Source organism: Odontesthes bonariensis, chromosome 1, assembly GCF_027942865.1.
Source record: "Odontesthes bonariensis isolate fOdoBon6 chromosome 1, fOdoBon6.hap1, whole genome shotgun sequence".
Lineage (NCBI taxonomy): Eukaryota > Metazoa > Chordata > Actinopteri > Atheriniformes > Atherinopsidae > Odontesthes > Odontesthes bonariensis.
In genome coordinates, this window is record NC_134506.1 from 23,714,822 (window position 1) to 23,734,534 (window position 19,713).

The 19,713-nt window shown below is 41.0% G+C and overlaps 1 protein-coding gene across 4 annotated transcripts; it reads right to left on the bottom strand.

Moving 5' to 3' along the window:
- Positions 1–262: 262 nt before the first annotated feature.
- On the bottom strand, positions 263–19,641 carry mtmr10 (myotubularin related protein 10). 4 transcript variants are annotated; one of them, XM_075461027.1, is made up of 17 exons: positions 19,551–19,641; positions 19,089–19,370; positions 17,501–17,561; positions 14,873–15,009; positions 14,307–14,379; positions 12,932–13,074; positions 10,002–10,095; positions 9,726–9,873; positions 9,173–9,260; positions 8,876–8,964; positions 8,397–8,527; positions 8,160–8,229; positions 5,605–5,675; positions 5,320–5,492; positions 5,053–5,223; positions 4,233–4,415; positions 263–3,246 (listed from the first exon to the last, which is right to left on the bottom strand). In XM_075461027.1, the coding sequence occupies exons 2-17, from the start codon at positions 19,143–19,145 to the stop codon at positions 2,638–2,640; spliced, it is 2,298 nt and encodes a 765-aa protein (XP_075317142.1). In that variant the 5' UTR covers positions 19,146–19,370; positions 19,551–19,641; the 3' UTR covers positions 263–2,637. The 4 variants fall into 4 exon arrangements, with proteins under 4 accessions (XP_075317142.1, XP_075317151.1, XP_075317159.1 ...); XM_075461036.1 differs by having other exon boundaries at positions 19,547–19,627; XM_075461044.1 differs by having other exon boundaries at positions 263–3,243; positions 19,089–19,633.
- Positions 19,642–19,713: the final 72 nt, after the last annotated feature.

Below are 19,713 nucleotides of genomic sequence, written 5' to 3' on the forward strand. Positions count from 1 at the left end.
GACTCCAAACATGCAAAGTTAAAAATAATCTGAGCTATACTTTTTTTCTCCCGCAGCTTTCAAAATTTGGTAAAATTGTCTCTTGCTTCCACTTCTTCTGGCAGTATTCCTGTTCAACACGTATAACATGGCAGGTGACAGATGTACGCACAGCAACACTTCAGGTGATCATCTCAATGAGACAAATCTCGCTTAATATCCAGTGTAATCGTATATTTCTCATGAGCCACATCTCGGCAAAAATAAAAACAAGAAAAGCAAGTTCATTTGAAAACTATTGTATTGACTTGTTACTGGTATACAAGTTTAAACCTAATTTTCTCTTAGGAGGGGGGGGGGAGAGACCGCTTCAGTGCAGTTCTCCTCAATTTAACTGAATGTACAGAATTGGTAAAAAAAAAAAAAAAAAAACATCATCAGTTTTTTAGTAAACATAAGCAAGTCAACAGATTTAGAATATAGTTACAAAAACAGGTCAATCTTCCCAGAAAGGCCACAGAGGAGGTGCAGCAGCCACCGCATCCCTCCTGGAGAACATTTGCAAAACTGAATAAATACATCTGCTGATCATCAATATCAAACTGTGCCACAGAGGAAGCCAGCCATCATACAATTACAGCAGAGTGCAACATTGTGAATTAGTGGGGTGGGGAGAGAGAGAGAGAGAGAAGAAACACAACATATAAATATATCTCCATAAAATATAAAGACTTGATCAAGGATAAAAGCTATTTAGTACCATTAATCAAAAATATTGAAAGATTTCAAGCATATACAGTATTTATAGTATTTGCCAAAATTATATTAAACAACTGCCTTAAAATAATCTATCCTATATTCTGGGTAAATTGTGCAATTAATAGCATTTGGGAGAGCCGGTTTGCGCTCACATTATACACTATGCTAAGAGACACCTGAACCGGTTATTGCCAAAGACTCATGAGATTGCCGCATGTTGCTGGAAACTGGTCAGTCTTAACACTTCAGGATCAACGCTCTTTTGTAACGGAACAGATACAAAGTGCGGCAAGTGGTTTTTGTATGCAGTTTTACAAAGGGCGGGGTAATAAATGCTGACATGCACATTACACAGTGACGGTTTCTTACCAGCTTTAAAGGGCACCGGATGACTGATACGCTTCCCCAAATGTCTCTCCGACAGTCCCTTGTTCATTTAGCAGTAAGCAGCCCAGAGTCATGTTTATGGTGTCCATACGAGGGGAAATTCTCTAACTGCCACATGAATAGCTTAGAGGCATCTTTGCACGTGAAGCTCACCATTATTCTTTCTGAAAGTACAGTAACTTCAACTTCTTGTTTTCCCATCACGACCATCATAATGATCTTAGATTCAGAACCATCAAGAAAAATCCCGATAATATATACGATTTTAAACAGTGTATGCAGTTAATGCTTGTAGACTTTTCAACACGCAACGGCTGCTGTCTTATAATGTTGAGACACACACACACACAAAAAAAAACCTAACATTTATGAGACTTAGTATCCAGATGCCTTATTGCCAATGTGCTGCCTCAAAAACCGCATCATCCTCATCAGCTCAGCCTGGAATCCAACTGACTACACCAGGAAGTGGTTCGAGTCAAAGCATTCGTCTGTCCCTTAACTTTCGAATAGTTACCCATTCAGCTACTGTTCACGTCCCTCCCTGGGGGCCTTACCAGAAGGCCACCAGAGAACGGTTCAATACAACCCCTTCAAAAAGAGAAGAGGAAATAACTACCACAGTTCTCACGGCTCCGCTTCCCCTCATTATCTATTGCTGTGTTATACTACCTATATAAAGGCCTTCAAAAATAGAGAACATCTGAAAAGTTAAACCCTGATATTACATCATTTGCTACTTACTGCAAAAACTCCACACGAGCATTAAGAATGTGGATACTTGTAGCAATCCGCAATAAGTCTGTGAAAGAAGAGATCCTATTACATTCAACCAGGCCAGATACAGTCTGTCTCAATACTCGTTAGCTGTGTTATTTCAAGTTCCTCTTTCTGAAATATCAATTAAAAAAAGATAACACGTACAACATTATAATTTCAATTCAGTTTCCTGGAAATCAGTGTTCAGTGAAGTGCATCACTGCCGTTAGCATTTTCAAATTTCAAATATGATTATTTCACTTCAGGGGAGAAGTCTTCCAGTACTGCACCCATACTGTAATAGTTACATGACAGCTGTAGCTTTAAAACATCCGTCAAATCACATGTGCATTTAGGAGAGGGTGGTCTAAACCTCATCTGAAGCTGTAAGATTTCCAGAAGCCCTCTTTGTGTGAGACTTGCAGTGAAACTCAAGGAGACCAAAAGAAAGACCTGCTTATCATCGTAAAATTGCGGATTTCTCGCAGTTAGGAGACCTCTAAGTATCAACTCACTGGTCACTAAAATGGATGATCTGTATTCTAACAGACTATAATGATTCAGACCTACAGATGTTACTTTGAACTAGGAATTTCTGGTTGTTGTAAATTTAAACTCTAGCTTATAAATAATTTCAATGATATGTCCAAAATTTCAAATTTCTGTTTTTATATTGGTATTTCAGCAAGAGGAAAAAAAAAAGAGGATTAATTGTTACAAAAGCTGTTAAAAGAGCCCTTAAACCCAACATCTTCAGACAGTGTCATTAGCAAGAGTCTCTGTCGAGAGCCAGATCCTCGCCCCATTCAGAAATTTACTAATAGGAGTTCCATGGAGACTTCGCCGGCACAGGTTTCCCACCGGGGTGAAAGGAAAGGAGGAAGTAAGGAAGTCTGGAGGTGTAGGGGGGTCATCTGGAGAACTGGCCTTAAAATACATTCTTCTTTGGTCTGAAGGAGGTCCACTTGGGCTTGGTAGTGGCATGCTCCTGGGACTGGGTCCTTTGTACTGCCTGAGCTGGTTCTGTAGGATCTCAATTTCGTCGACCACCTGCGAGAGCTTGTGATAGGCGGTGATGGAGCCTCCTTTGGGAATGCAGGCCTCGGGAACCCAGCGTAGAAAGAAGAGCTTCCAGAGAGCTACGTGCGAGGGCATGAGCAGGGGAATCAGGAGGCCTTGCTGGTCAACGGGTCGAGAAAACCAGTCCCTGAAGAAACGCTCTGATGGGCTGTCATCTTTAACTGGTGAGAAATCAGGCTTTAGCTCTGAGACCAAAGAGCCCCGCCGGGGAAACGCGTCCTCTTCAACCTTCAGTCCGTTACGCTGCAACGTGGATATTCCTCGCACTGTGTAGGATTTCTGCTGGAGGAAGCACAAAGAATTATTATAACCTAATATAAACTCATTCAGTCGCAGGCATCAGGAGAGAGGTGAAGGTCAAGGGGTCATGCTCACAGGTCTTCAGGCAGCTGAGATCCTAAATGATCCAACTTTGAAAAATGTTGTTGGAGAAAAAGAAAAACATCACACTGTCTAGTCTGAAGTAGTGAGGACTGATGAGTGGTATGACCTATGATAATAATAAAAAAAAGCCTGACCTTTAAAAAAAGAAATTAAGTGGGATTCTTAAGTCTGTTGCAGGCTTAAGGTGCAGGATTTTAAGTTTTAGATCGTGAAAAACTGGCAAAATATGCTAAAAATTAAAAAAAATTTAAAATAAATAGAGTTCGACCTGGACTTTTAGATCGGACACGGGACGGGAATCGAGTTAAAAGCATGTCCACTGCGACTCTAGGTGGGGAAATGGACCCTTTCTGCTTGTTGGGCTTTTTCCAGTCAACTTGTCACATCAGGGACCATAACAGCTGACAAATAACATAGCTGGCAGAAAAATAATTTTTAATTTTTTTTTACCAAGTTGAAGGATGAATTGGACAGCTTTACAGCTCTGCACATTTAATAGGTGCTGTACACATTAGGGTCTTACAAAAAGTTGCATATTAAGCGGAGTGGTTGTTCTTTGTCTGTGTACCGGCTTCTTCTGTTATCTCCGGGTCAAAGCTCAGTACGGGAACTGCTGAAGATGCACAGAGTGCCTGAACCAATCCGAGTACGACTAAACATATGCATGCAGGAGAAATTTGACCCCCCAACTGCATTATCTGGGCGTTAGTCCGGCTTTAAGAGCCTCATTTTCATTTCATGTCCTACGATTTCACATCTACACTTAAAGGGGAAGTTTTGTTTTTTTTCAGGTTTAAAAAAAAACAAAAAAAAACGAACTTCTCCTTTAAGCTGTTTGACTTAATGCCCCTGCTCATCCCGGGTGGAAACAGCCTCCTTCGTACCTTTGTGCGTCTGAAGGTTTTTACTTCTCCGTTCTGAACACAGGCAGCTCCTTTGCCGACATACATGGGGTTGTTAAAGAGGGTTTGATCTTTGATGGAGAACTGCTGTGACCACTCCCAAACAGGAGGGAAAAACGCAGTCTGGTCTTCTCCCTGAGGGATGGCTTTGTTCTTGGCAAAGTCCTACAGAGAAAGGAGTAAAGAGAAGGTCATTCCAACACATATCATAACCACTGATAATGCGCAGTAAAAAAAAAAAAGATGAAACAAAAAAAGAAGAGAGAGACAACAATCAATTAAGCTAGACTAAATATCTTGAATCCCTTAAATAGCTTTATGTTGTTATTTGATCTCAGTTATCTGGTTCACACAGGTGGAAATGAAGGTGCCCAACTTTAAATGATGCCACGAAAAACAGTTAAAAATGAATAAATAAATAATACTTGGCACTGTAACGACCATCACACGAGTGCTCCAAATTTAGCGGCAGCTAGTCTGACCCAGCAAATGTGCTGGCTGACTACATGACCACAGTCTGTTCAGTGAACAGCAGGAGGAACAAGGAGCAGCAGCACAGCTGACAAGGATGCGATTGTGAGTGAGAGAGGGGAAAACACAGCCATCCTGTTGCTTCCAGTTTAAAAACAATAAGTCAAGTATTACAAAAAGTACAACCTGCCACTCCTGGACCACCACAAATTATTATCCGATTCTCTGGGAAACATTATCAAGCAACTAGAAATCCAACTTTTGGTGAACCGTAAATATAGACAACATAACTGGAAACAAAGACATTGAAGTCAATCGAAAGATTTCTCACGTTCAAGAATTGTGCGCGCTGTTTGGGAGAAGAGAAGAGGAAAGTACTGAAGAGCGGGTTCCACATGCTGTCACTCAGTATTGTCAGATAGGCCTCTGTGAACTCAAATGCTGCTGGGTACTGGTTGATCATCTGCCACACGCAGTCCAGGAACAACGTGAACAGCGGGGACTTGATAGAGACAAACAGATGGCATTAAGCAAGGGAAGTCTCCGAAAATTCACGAGGTCGTCTCTATGACAAACATAAACCGAAGAGCACGAATACCTCCTCTTTGTAATTCTTCTTTAGGTGGTTGCATCGGTCCAAGAAGCGATGGCCAGCCATCACCCACTCCTTCTGCACCAAACACTGGAAGCCGATCAGGCTGCGATAGTGAGGGTCCAGCATGAGCTGCACCAACGACGACACGACACAGTTGAGATCTCTGTCCTCTTCCTCTGTGTAAGTGTCAAATGAAAGAGGTGAAAATTATTTCACTTTGCACAACGAAAGGACGAAAGCTACAGAATGCTGTGGCTCAATCAGTGAAGAAACAGAGAGAGAATTTACCTTGAAGAATGACTGAGGCATTTTTTCCATCCAAGAGGTACACCGTCTCTGCCGATTGTTTTAGAAAGGCCCTTGGGTCAAAGAAAGAACATATATTTTAACTTGAGGACAAATTTTCGAAGCAAACATCTTCGGAATAAATATTTGACTTGATGAACACATTATCAGAGGAATTTTACTATTCTTATATAATATAGGTTTAGTTCCTCAACAGTTTGAGGCCTCCTTTGTTGAATTTTTTTTCTTCAATGGATGACGGGGCTGAACTGCACCCAGTTTGGTCTCTTCCCTCTGTGCAGCCTCGCCACAACTGACATATACATGAAATCTGTCAGGAAGCATTTGCAGCTTTGGATGGGAAACACGTGGTGCTATATACAGATGAATCCAAATAGAATCAAACATCAAGTTTATAACGCCATTGTCGTGCTTCAAAACTGCGGTTTTGGCATTTTGTCTCTGACAAAGGCAACACCTTCCATGTTGTCTGGATCGTAGCATTCCTTTTTTTCTTTAAAAAAAAAAAAAAAACAACAAAACAACATATTCTGATGTGCAATTAACCCACACCACGTGCACTAGTTGACTTCCATATTAGCACAGATACTTTTGAGCTGTGCACTGAAAAGCCAGGTGGTTTCTTCTCCTCTTCAGTCCTGAGGATGCGCTCCATGATTTCCACTAAGAATTTCAAAATGCTTTTCTTTACCATGGTGGGGTACAACCTCGGCGACAAGCTACGTTCACAATGGTTTTTCCTTGGAAGTACTTCTGTACTTCCCACAGTACGTCCCTGAGCTAAGTTTTTTTTTTTTTAAAAGAATTTCTCATTGTCCGCATCAGATATGTTATCTTTAAAGCTCATGTTTTCAATCAATATGAAAGGGTTTACCCGATTAGCCCGTCCCTGCATGTTGTTTTTGCTGGCTGACTGTTGGGTCATAATTACTGGCTAGGGAGTCCTAAACATTAGTCTGTCACATCGCCAAACACACCAATACTGAATACATACGCTGTGCAAACAAGTAACTTACACCATAACTTTACAATTTCATTAAAAAAAAAATATATATATATATATATATATATATATATATATATGAAAAAAAAAAAAAAGGTTTGATGCACAATGTAGTTTCAGATGCAATGTTATTATGTCGCCCAAACAAAACTGTAACAGCCATGTACGGTGTAAAGCCATCTCAACTCAGTCAGGAACAAGAACAGGGTTCCTACAGGTTTCTTCAAGTCAAATTTAAGTCTTTTTAAGACCATTTATAAAAAAAAAAAAATAATACCTATTTCACATGTTTGTAGTTCTCTCGCACCGGAAATGCTGCTAGGTGTATTGCATTTCCGGTGCGAGAGAACTACAAACATGTCCGCTATCGACGAACATCCAGTCTTCAATACAACTCAATGGGATTTACAAAATGTCAAATAAAACACGACAGAAGCAACTTTTCGCTACGAAATTTGATATGATTACCAGTGCACACCAGTAACCACTCCGGTGAGTTGATTATTTTGAAAACGGACGTTTATTGTGCTTTTACGGACCTTTTAAGACATGCACATGACTAGCCGTTCTGAAGCAGGTTGAGAAGAATCAAAATTAGGCAAATACCGGAGACAGCAGTAAACATCAAAAAAGCGGCGAGGGGGGTTCTAAAACATTGCAGACGACTCAGAAAAGAGGCTTAATGTTGAAAATACAGGAATTCCCCTTTAATAGCTAACTGGCTAGCGTTGGCCGGTTGAAACACCCCGGCGATGGAAGGAGTTCGATCCTTCGCTTTGATATTATTCATGTGCTCGGAGGACTTGGCGTGAGACTCTAAAGCCTTCAAGCCCATGGTACCAAGCTGAATTTCTCTTTTTGCACACTGTGCAAAAAGCCTCGTATACATTATTGTCCACTGGTTTTAAACAGTGACAAAATTATTCTTTCTCGCGCCACGCTTCATTAAATTTACATTTCCCCATAATCCCAGCAAGAGATGGGAAGCAAGGAAACGCAAACAAATGTTGAAAAACAACATAACGGCGTAAGTTAAACTTTCTTGTTTTCTGCTGAGATTTGCCTTGATTTCTCACGCTTCTGCTTGGCTTGTTGCTGTGGTCTGTGTCAGTGCTGTAGCAATGTGATCGGACCCGGGGCGGAGCGGTAGGGGCAGCGTTGCGTTCTCAATGATTGGTTCCGCCACTCTTCATTTAGGCTACGTTATTTAGGCTTTTCAAAATAATAGTAGCCTAGTTGACAAATGAAACGTTTGAGGAGAATGTGATACGGAGAAGTTACTGCACAAATTTTAAGACCCAGATATCAAAATTCAAGACTTTTTCAAGTCTTTTTAAGGTATTATTTCCAAATTCATAAATTCAATGCTTTTAAGACTTTTTCAGACCCCGCGGGAACCCTGAAGAAATTGTTCATGCAGGTTACATTCAGGAGGTACGAAGCCAACGCAAACATCGGTATGACTTTGGCGTCATTTTAACACGATACTTTGAAAGATAAAGAAGTTATAAAGACCGTCAGCTTGTCTACGTACCGTATATATTCCAGCCATCGAGAGTTTTCAATGGTGGAAAGCCACCTCTCCTCTGACTCCTCAAAATGATCTGCACAGTCAAACAAACACCGTTACATCTATAAAACTCTGCAAACTCGTGTCAAAACATCCAAATTAACTCCATGGCAAAGAAATGAATGCCGCAAACACAGGCCACACACTCACAATGTCAATTTTATTCATTCATTTTTGTTTTTTTAAAACGACAGGGCTTACCTAAGACACAGATCTGCCTGATTTTAACAAAGGCACTTTGGATGTCTTGGATATGAGGCAGGCACTTGTCAAGATCTGACCTGATGACCTCGCTGCATTGTGGGTGGCTTTTAGTTATGGCGGTGAAGATCCTACAACAACACGAAGCAGATGTCGATGGTAAGAGACCCAGTTCATTACCATAAACAGATCAAGTATCGAAAATACATGTCCAGAGTTATACGAAATTACATTATACTTCAATTTGACTCCTGCAGCTGGCTCCGGGTGCTTAAGATTACAGATATAATGCCAACGACACATTTAATACCTCCGCAAAGGTAAGAGACAAGGAAGGAGGAATGTAATCAGTGCCATCAGAAAGACTATCAAGCCCATTTTCACAGAATGTTGTAGAAAGACGAGGAAAAGAAAGAAAACCAGATAAATGTCTATAGTTATTGTGAATTAATGAGCTGAGCTCGGCAGATTTTGAATACCTTTGATCAATCTTTTTCTGTTGCGATGGATCGAGTATGCTGGCCGCGCGAACAAGAGCACTCCCATTCGAGTGATTCCAGCACCACAGCTGCAGGGGACAATATGCATGAATTAAACACTGATCAGTGTATATTCCCATATCAATTATATTGGCTCCAACTTGGATTTGGCAGTCAATGATGAGAGCCAACACCATCAGTGGTCCTTAAATGTGCCATTATAGGTTTAATCACACCAAAAGTAAAATTAGCAACAAAGCAAATACTTGATAAAGATATCAGAGATAAGTCACTCACGGGGATGCGCCCTTCAGTGAAGTATGAAGAGTACTGCTTTAGATCTTGATCTGCCAGAGAAACCGGGACCACGATGTGCTCTGGAAGACTAAGAAGGAGTTTAAAGAAAGACAGGCGTTACACATGAATCCAGTCCAACATCAGATTTTATACCATGAAAAACAATACCAAGAGCAGACAAGGAACATTTTAAAGTACCTGCAAGATGTACGGCACAGAAGTCGTTAGCACTTAACTAACAATCAAAGCCAAATATTTTCCAACGGTGATAAGGACGAAAATGCATCAGAGTGGTAAAATTAAAGTTTTCTTTTTTTTAAAAAAACAAAACAAATTACAATCTTCCCTTTGAATCCTGCTATGATGTCACAACTGAACTCAGCTTAATAGCATCTATTGTCCTAAACAAACATGCATCTTACAGTTTATTCCCCTATAACAAATACCTTCTTAAATTAGATATAAGGAGAGTTTAGAGAGTCTAAAACTGTTTGAAAATGTGTCGTATAACTACAGCATGCTTTGCCAACAGCAAACAACTTGAGTTGAAGACCTTGGTGAGATGGCATAACCCTCATTGATGGAGCAAACCCTCCACTCTGAAGCCCCCGTTCTCTTGATCTCCCGATCCCAGTCAGATGGACGGTCAAAAATAGGGGTCCGTAACCCTCCTCTTGGGGTGGAGCCATTGACTCGCTCCCCTGAAAAAACAGGTAAACACAGAGAAACAAGTTTGACATTCAAACTTCTTGAGTTCAGATTACAGTTCCAAATAAAAAGGTTTGTCATTTGTAAACAATGAAAAAAGCATGCCAAGGTATTAGAGTACCTTTAGATTCATGGTATCGCCGTCCTTGATACTCAAAGCCAAACAATAGTTGAAGATCAGCTGGATGGGAATAGTGGGCAATAGCAAGGCAAACCTACGACAAAATAAAGAAAAGTACCATCAGTACCAGTGGAATCGGTGTATTCATGGCAGCTTTGGTTTCAACAGAGCCACCCAGCTCCAGAGGCAATGTTCATTCAGAGTGCTAAAATAAACTGGGAGGCATGTGGTTTAATCATACAAACACAGGCACAAGTGAAACCTGGAAACAGCAAATGTCTGACAGACAGCCGACTGCTCTGGTTTTACAGGACCGAATCTCTGTGGCTCCACTGGAGTCTAACAAAGCAGTCTATTCAGAAGTAAAGCTGTGAAAAACACCAGAGGACACAGAAAGTGTGCGTGTGTGCAGAAAAGTCTGCTCCCAGAACTGTAATTTCCTATGGCAACATGAACTATTGAAATTCTGTGTGTTAAAGAGAAAAAAAAAAGAAAAAAAAGAAAAGAAAAAGGCGGAGCCCAGTTTTAGGTTCACACTGTAATTATATACATGGCCTCCATGAATAAACTCTAAGAAGAGCTAGAGAGGGCAGATGCATTCTATTTTAGTGTCCAATACATCAGAACAACGTATCACATTCTGTTAAATGTTGTAAAGTACACCAAATAAAGTGTTAATAACTTAATCCTTATATAGTAACAACTGTTTGCTGTCCACAGTTTCACACAAGAGGAGACCAGACATGTAACCGTTCGGATTCATCTACAGGTCAGTGGCCCTCTGCCAAGGGATATACGACGACCTCAGGCTGTGGCGAGGCTGCGTAGACTGGAGAGATCCTGACCTCCTTCAACTGCTGAGTTCACAGTTTAGCACAATCTCCCATCTTGCATGGCAGAGCATGACTGAAGGTGTTGTGGCATAATAACAATAATAATGAACTTTTATTTCCGTCTACACGACTTCTTACTGCAGTCATTATTCTTTCTTAAAGACACACTGAACTTTCAGGTATGGCTGCCATAAAGTAGCCATACCTGAAAGTTGACTGCATAACAGCGAGCCTAGACTGAAACTAAACATCTGTTCGTCCAATCTCTATGGAGCAGATGAGTCTGACTAAGAGTCAGGATTCAAAGTCTGCTTCCTTCGTGAATGGGCATTGTTCTCAACGTCCCTTTGCAGTTTGGCTAATGGACACGCTTCCTGAGAAGTTGGTCATTTCTTCTCACGTGGACGGTGACACAGCTGCACATAAAAATGTTGTCCTAAGGTAGTGGTCAGAGCAGTCACAGTGAATGTGTGTATGTAGTGAGTTCACATACTGTACAAGAGAAAAGGAAAAGTTTGGTCATCAAAATCCAAATATTAAAGGAGAATTCCGGCATTTTTACAAACATATCCCATCTGTTGGAGACCAAGGAAAGTTTGCCAAAGGGAAAAACGCGAGAAATTTTCATGCCCGCTGCGCAAAGTTGTCCGATTGCGCTGATTTCCATGAAAGCGGGCTTTATCGGGCAAGCGTTTAACCTTTCCTGAGGCTCTTAACGTGTATCAAAATACTTTTTACCAAATTGGCCGTGATGTCAGTAGAAATACAATTCAACCCAGGGGCTAACCATACCATTAGCTAGCACAGACATTATACATTTTGAGATTTCAAAAACAGCGCACTTACCTTTCTCAGCTTCCGTGTTCCACAGGCGTGCGCACAAATTAATCGATCGCCGAAGTCATACACTATAGTATTTCAAAATTGTCTTTTTGTCCACCAAAAACGACCCTCGGGAACCGAACTACACATTGCCCTGTTTGTTATTGTTTCCTATCGAACAACTGACTCGTTTCAACACCCATTTTTGCCGTGATGTCATGACGTGTCACATGACTGCTGGAAGGAGCGCACCTTCGCCCATTATTCAGCTGCGGGAGATAAGAACCCTCGGGATTTTATTGGAAGCAATTTCGAGATGGATAGTTCGTCAGATTCTGATGTTGGGATGGAAGAGTTTGACGAGTTTGATGGTCGGGGTTATCTTTTTGAACCAGAATACACTGATGAAGAGTTGTTGGTACAAGATGCAGCGAGGATGGCTCAAAACGATGATCCAGAAACGGGAGCTGCTGCTAGGTCACGCATTGGGGAGACATGGTGGTGCAGATGTGGACATTGTATTGCACTGACCACAGAGGAAGACAGTACTTTGGAATACTATAGTGTATGACTTCGGCGATCGATTAGTTTGTGCGCACGCCTGTGGAACACGGAAGCTGAGAAAGGTAAGTGCGCTGTTTTTGAAATCTCAAAATGTATCATGTCTGTGCTAGCTAATGGTATGGTTAGCCCCTGGGTTGAATTGTATTGCTACTGACACCACGGCCAATTCGGTAAAAAGTATTTTGATACACGTTAAGAGCCTCAGGAAAGGTTAAAAGCTTGCCCGATAGAGCCCGCTTTCATGGAAATCAGCGCAATCGGACAACTTTGCGCAGCGGGCATGAAAATTTCTCGCGTTTTTTCCTTTGGCAAACTTTCCTTGGTCTCCAACAGATGGGATATGTTCGTAAAAATGCCGGAATTCTCCTTTAAATGGGCAAGAAAAATGAAGAAACAGACTATTGCTTCTGTTTAAGTTATCATGACGTGGTGTGACAAAAAAAACAAAAAAAAAAAGGTTACATTTTCTTGCGTTCTGTGAGTATTCGACCCCTTAAGACACTGATTTTGTTGGGTCGGCATTTGGTTTTCAATGGTGGGATTTTAAATAAGAAAATATTTCTTTAGTTCTTCAGAGTTGGACCCCCATTGCAGTTTATTTCCTGAGACTATTCGTTCAAAGCAAATAGATCAAATGCCTTTTAATAGAGCAGTCTAGTTATTTAATAAGAAATCGAAGCAGACTGGCAAATGCCTCTGGTTTTGTCTCACCTTTTTAGCACTCTCGGGCCCAGCCTCATCAAAGCAGAACCTCACGATGCGCAAGTCTTTGCAGTATAGAATGAGCTCAGTTGGGTTGAACTTGAGCTTCTGGTTTAAGCCCAATACTTTCTTCTTTCCTTTTGTATCATTCACTGAGAGGAGCAAAGACAAAAAAAAAAAAGGGAAAAGTAAATGCCTGTGTACATATTCATCATTTAAGAAAAGTGGGCACTCTTCTGTATCAGAACCCTTGGGTATAATGAATCAGTTTGGGATTGGGCGACAACAACACAACTGAACTGCAAGATGATCCCAAAGAGCAGCTCTCTGCATCGAAGAGAGCTGCTTTATGTGCTCTCTGCACCTGAACACAGAAAGGGAGTATCCTACCGCAGCCATGTGTCTAGCTGTACTTCCTCTGTCAAGCACAGCTTGCTGTGTGACCTTATCACTGGCATCTTCAGAATCTCAAATTCATCTGCACACACTGGTTTTACCTCTAATCTGAGACTTACTTTACGGAAACTAAGCAGTTGCATGCAATGGTGGCAACAGTAGATCGTCTAATCTTTTTTTGTGCAGCATATTTATTTGAACCAGAGTTCAAAGATGAGAAGATAAACCTAATGGAAAATGAGACGCAGAGAGGAAGTGGAGGCAGCAAGACAACTGGGCCTGCAGCCTCCCTCAGTAAGCCGCTCATGTTGCCGCTGAACCAGGAGGAAAACTATCGTTGCCAAGAGTAGGGCTGTCGACACCACACTTGCATAGAAAGCCTGAACTACCTTAAAGCATCATGGTCTTTATTCTTGATGCAACCATTTGGCCACCGTTGTTGCTTGCACAGCTCAAACCGGTCGAAAACAAGCCGAGTGACACAAAACCTCATGTTTCATCACTGAAACACAACAAACCTTGCGCTGGCTGGTTGCCTCTGCAGTGTCAGCAATCGGCATCAATGACATACAGAAAGGAAACTAAGCCGGTCTGCACTGCCCTCGCTGTGACGTCACTTTATCCGATGGCTGTCAGGGAAAAACAGCAATCGACACCAGTCGCTGAAGCTTTCAAATATTAATGAGAAAGAGGACTGGATCGATCTTTATTTCCAATTATAGATCACTGCTGTAAAACAACCGCATTAGGTTAGTAGAGGCTTATCCTGAAACTGTTATTCAACCAAAGAAATTGGCATAATGAGCTATTTCTGCAACCTGAAATTAAGAGAACATTTCAGCTCGGGCAAAACAGGCTTTTCACATGTGGAGGTCAGCAAATCAATGTGTGCAACGACAATAAGGAACCAGCAAAAATGGAAGAAAGTCTACAATTTGGGTTAAAAAAAATAAAAAAGTTACGCCGTAAACATGGGCGCCAGGTGTACCTGTTACGACTTGATCCAGACAGGTGAGGGGGATGTCATGCTCTCCAAGCAGCAGGTGGGACAACTGGGATTTCTGCAGTGAAGGCAAAAAAGTAGGTCACCATATCGCAGACGCCATCGTCCCAATAAGTCAGAAACAACTTGTGTCAAATTATTGTTGCTGTGGTGTGTTGAGCTCCTCAGACTGAGGAAGAAACAAGTTCCATTTTGTTATCATGCCAACAATCAAGCATTGGTGGAAATGACGCATGTTCTCTCACTTCTTGTGCGATACCACTGACAAGGAAGTTTTCCTTCCTCTTTGCCTCATGCACTTAAGGTACAAACAAATCTTTGCGTATGCTGGTGGTGACATTTGTTACACACAAAGAAGAGTGAAATGTCTAGTTCTGCCTTTTAATCCTTGGTTACATCAACATTACAAAGAATCTCTTATGACCATATATGTGTATGTATGTGTATACATATATATATAAAAATAAAAACATATATTGTAATGTAATTTAACCAGCTGTATTTAGACAGCAATATTTATTTATTTACGACCAAGAAACCCATAGAAATACCTGCTTAAGTGGGGCATCTTGAGGAATGAAGGAGACCTTAAAGTTGGTGCATATCAACTTCCCCCACAGGTCATCCTGGCTGCTTTCAGTGCTGATGCATTTCCTCACAAAGTTCGCTTCGTTAACTACGATCTCTCCTGGGAACAAACAGATGAGAAAAAAGGATGAGCATGAAACCTGGGGTCTGTTGTTATTCAAAGAGGCATTCAGAAATTCAAGATAAGAATGCCACAGTACAGAAAACAACATCGGTACAAGCATGCGCAACCCATTTCGAGGCCTCCTGCTGCCATGCGGATAATTAGTACTTTTGCATCACTTTTACTTTCAAAAGACTTGTTGAATACCTGAACTAAACCAAGTTAAACCAAGTTTCTTCTTCATGTATATTCTGGTGTATCTATCTATGATTCTGCTTAACAGATTGTGATGTGTAAAAGTTTTGAGCCCTGCTGAAGACAGTTTGCCAGGTACAACAATACTCACCGTACCTTGATACAAGGGACCCAAACATGACTTTAAAAATCAATCCTGATACATTACTGTGGAGTCTTTTGGCACAAAACAATGTGTACATAAGCGACTTGCAAAGAAAAGTTGCTTACTGGTGCCTTTTGTCAGCCCAGCGTCACCAGAAAAGATGCACAAACGCCAGTTAATCTGGAACCTTTTGGTCAATTTTTAATTCCAAGAGGATTAAACTGCAAGCACAGACCAACATGCCTCTGGAATCAACTGGATCAGCAACAATGAGCAACAAAGCACTAAGCGATGACACGCCTCTATGCAGTCTCGTTATATCAAACCCATCCCATGTTAAATACATAGTTTTAATAGGTCAGTCCAACGCGAGGCATTTGTAAATCTGCCGAAACAGGAAGGACAGATGCATTCTGCCAGAGCAAATGACACATGTGCAGACAGAACCATATGGTTCCCAGGCTTTCCAGAGTGAAGTTTCTGCATGCCTTCACGTGCCTTTGCGTCAAAATTAGTGATTGAAAACAAGTTCGACTAGTCTAACTGATTTCTACTTTTCAAGTATGCGTTTCTATGTTGTTTCTCAAATCAAAATTTCGTATCTCTTTCCTTTTATCGGACGGGGAAATAAGCCCAGCAAAACATAACGGGCCTGTTCGCAGTATCAGGCAATCCCATCACGCTACAGGCAAACATCATTTTCTTTATACAGTGTACAAGCAGATGTGCAACACAGCAGGAGTCAGGTCATTTACACGTTTTGTCTTTAATTGAAAATGTTGCGGTCGTGAAAAGATGCTGCGGAAAACCAAAACTAAAGCCGAAACCCATAGTGCCTCACGCAAGATCCAAATGTCTATAGAAAGGGGGTGAAACAGTGAGCCTCCTTTACTTCTGACAGAAGCAAGTCACACTATACTGTTTACTTCAGCTGTAGGCTCAACTGGCAGCTTTTAATATACCAGCAACATGACCTTTGCTCCTTCACATGATCACAAAAAGATTCGGGTGTAGTCAAGACTCCAGCTATAAAAAGTAGCCCCACAAATTTCTACACGAAGAGAACTAGGACAGCAGGGTGGAGTCCTGCAGAAAGTAACTTCAAAGCTTTTGCCTCAGAGGAGCCCGACGAGGCTTGACAGCTAAAAATGAGGAAGCTCATCCTGAAACCCGTTTGTCAGGCTGCCTCACAAATCTGTATGACAAAGAGGCTGCAACCCTAAAATGACCTTAGCCCCACACGCCCACAGGTATGGATGGCCAATTAAAACTGTACTAAAACAAGTTTTATTTAAGTCTCAGGCAACAAGACGGAGTGTTTGCGAACTAGGAGCTCTTCTAAGAGAGACACCTAAGAACCGCACAAAGGCGGAAAACTGACAACCAAAATAAATAAGAGTTTGCTCTTTAAAGGAGGACACACAGCATGACCAGAGGAAGGGACCTTTAGGGAAATATGTGCAGCCTTGTTTGGATTAAAAAGGGAAAAGCACTGATACCTAAGGGGATGTCTGCAACACTCACGGTTGCAAATGCAAATGTTATAAAAGTACATAACACATCCCAACGCTGTGTTTATTGTCCCGTTTCGGTTTCACAGCACTTGTTTAATGTCACAGAGCCATTCCAGTTACTATAGGTTAGTGAGTGGACGAGATCAACTGCTTTTAAGAGATGTTTGTGACAGCCACACCCCGCTCCCTAATAGAGCTTCCTGCATTTTAGACGATGTTTACCCAAAAAAAAAAAAGAGACTTCTAAGACGAAGCAAGAAATCTGGACACACGAGTAACAAGATCATTTATGCTTTTATTATTAGCTATTCAGTAGCCTGATTATCAGGCCTAATTGACACTTTCATTGAGAAAGAAACTGTTTATTGGAATCAGTGAGAAGAACACTGAAGTGTTGGGGGTTAATAATGAGGGTCTGGAATGTGGCTGAGGACACCTCTTTGCAGATAATGCAAATAATAGACATTTTATAATGTTCCATACAGATAAATGCTGTCTTTAATCTGACTGCTTACAGAATGTTCTTGAAATGTTAATATGCCAAACATGTCTAGCCTGGCTTTGATCAAACAGCTATTTATAGCCTGGGTAAACATGGCGCCAAATCTTACGATAATACAAGGAACAAACTCACCTGGAAGTAACTTGGGCTCCAACTTTTTAATTGGCGTTTCAATGGTTTTCGTCACATCAGTCTAGGATGAAAAAAAAACATAACGTTAGTCATGTGCCGACTCTTCAGATGGTTACTCAGTAACAGCAGTAAAGCGCTATTACAAAGTAAGGCTGTAGGACATTAACAGTTAAAAGTGCCCTTGTGTTGAAAGCAAAGCATAATAATCTAAACTGCTTGCGACAGCGGAAAAATTAAATAAAATAAAACATTACATGCAACGGGGTTTTTTTGCAAATTCAAAACACACCTGAGATTTAACTGTGGCTACCTCAGAATCTCACTGAACACGACAGTGAGATTTGTTCTGGAGCATTTATTTTGCATAAAACACTCAACCATAAACAACATTAGCCTAGTAGAGATAATACATTTTGTAAGGCTCCGTTTACATAAATAGGTATCAGGCAAACATAGCAGCCAATAAATGTCCTTAAACTAAAAAGATAACCCTCATTCCTGACCAGACAGACACTGGTTGTTTTTGGGTTGCTCCACCAGCGTCTGTCAACAAACCCTTTCACTCTGTCTGGAGAACACTCGTACTCACCTGCAGGCAAAACAGGACTGTACTCACTCAGGGACGAATGCATTTTGAGCTTTTATCTCTCCAAGTTGTCCAGGAATAAATGGGACACTATTGTTTGATTTAATCTGACAATAACTATGAATATGGAAAGCAAAAATGATTTGATGAGATGCTTCATTTGATGACGTTTTTGCACAAAACCTATAAATCTACATAGGGTTTGGTGAGTCTGACAAAGATCTCCTGGATCTCTCTACTGGTGAAAGAAGTATTCAGTTTGTGTGTTTTAGTACTTAATGTAGCAGTATAAAAAATGCATGACTACAAGTAAAAGTGCAGCATATTAGAAGTTGATTATCACCGTCTGAGGTTATCAATATTACAATTTCAGTGTTGGAGCTGCTGGAGGTGGAGCTACTGCTTTATGCCCACAGAAAACACCAGATAAATCTGAGGGGTTATGAGATTATCAAAGGGAGCGAAAAGTGCAAAAACTAAGTGATGATATACGAGTCTTATTTCAGTGTTAAGATACCAAATATTCTTCTTTGTTGGTTCCATTTCTCCAGTTATTTTATTTTTGGGTGAGCATTTTTATCTCTTGGTGTCAATGATTGACATGAAGTTAGAAACAACTATAGCACATAATTAGCCAGTTATATCATCAATTGTGCAACAACTTTATCATAAAAACAAGGCACAAAAGCTGTCAAAATGAGAGCAATAGTGTAAAATGTAATGTACCGGAAAGGTAACCGGGTGGAAGTATAGGTACGCTATTATAGAATACAATAATTAATTATATCATAATGATTATAATAGATTTAGTCAAGGAAAAGTAGCTTGAAATGGTCTTCAAGCTCAGTGTTAAAGTTAACCTGACACCACTGACAACTACTTAAACAGCAAATCAGTTACAGGTTAAAGCGGTTTAAATCCTCTTTTTTAACACTCTAGCCACAACTTAAACCGTGAAGAATTTACTCCATTGTTATCCCTGATACGTAAATATAAACATACCTGCGCAGAAGGAAGGTAACACTTGAAGGTTGGTTTCATGGGTTTGCCAGAAAACATCGTTTCTGTCCGCCCTGTAACTGATGTTCATACAGTAAACGGGCGCCGGATCAGCACTTGACTGCTGCCAGTGGGGGAAAAAAATCCAAAAGAAAGCCTTAGGGAAACTTTTAGCCACCTCTTAGCTGGCTTAATCCAAGACGTCCGTGTGTTTAGTATTCATCGACAAACTCTGGACGAGCGACGACACCCCTCCATTTCGATAAGCAGTCAGTAGCTCGGTGGCTGAAAAAAAAGTTGACAGAAGTTAACGTTGGGACGTTAGCTCGCTAAGCTAGCTAGCATAAAGTACTAAATGAAGTTGATCAATGTTGTTCCCGCGGAGAGACAAAACTATTAAAAGAATACAGGTGTCGGTTAGTGGTCTACATTTTCTTTACACCTGTTACTGCATTAGTTACCCACAGTGACTTCCTCAAAGTCCAACTAATTCAGCCAACGCAGTAACCTGACGCTGCAAAGGACTTAACGGCCATGTTTATACAGAGCCGAGGTCCCGCCCTACTTCCGGGCTCCGCCGCTTAGCTCTTCACCGACACTTTCTGACACCAAGTTTGATTAGTTGACA

What these genes read in the sequence shown, in the direction of transcription:
- mtmr10 (XM_075461027.1), bottom strand. Translation starts at nt 19,145, where the DNA reads ATGTTTTCTGGCAAACCCATGAAACCAACCTTCAAGTGTTACCTTCCT. An exon ending in TGCCTCAGTCATTCTTCAAG is followed by an intron (nt 5,493 to 5,604) that starts GTAAATTCTCTC and finishes ACACTTACACAG; the next exon opens with AGGAAGAGGACAGAGATCTC. An exon ending in AGCGCGCACAATTCTTGAAC is followed by an intron (nt 4,416 to 5,052) that starts GTGAGAAATCTT and finishes CTTTCTCTGTAG; the next exon opens with GACTTTGCCAAGAACAAAGC.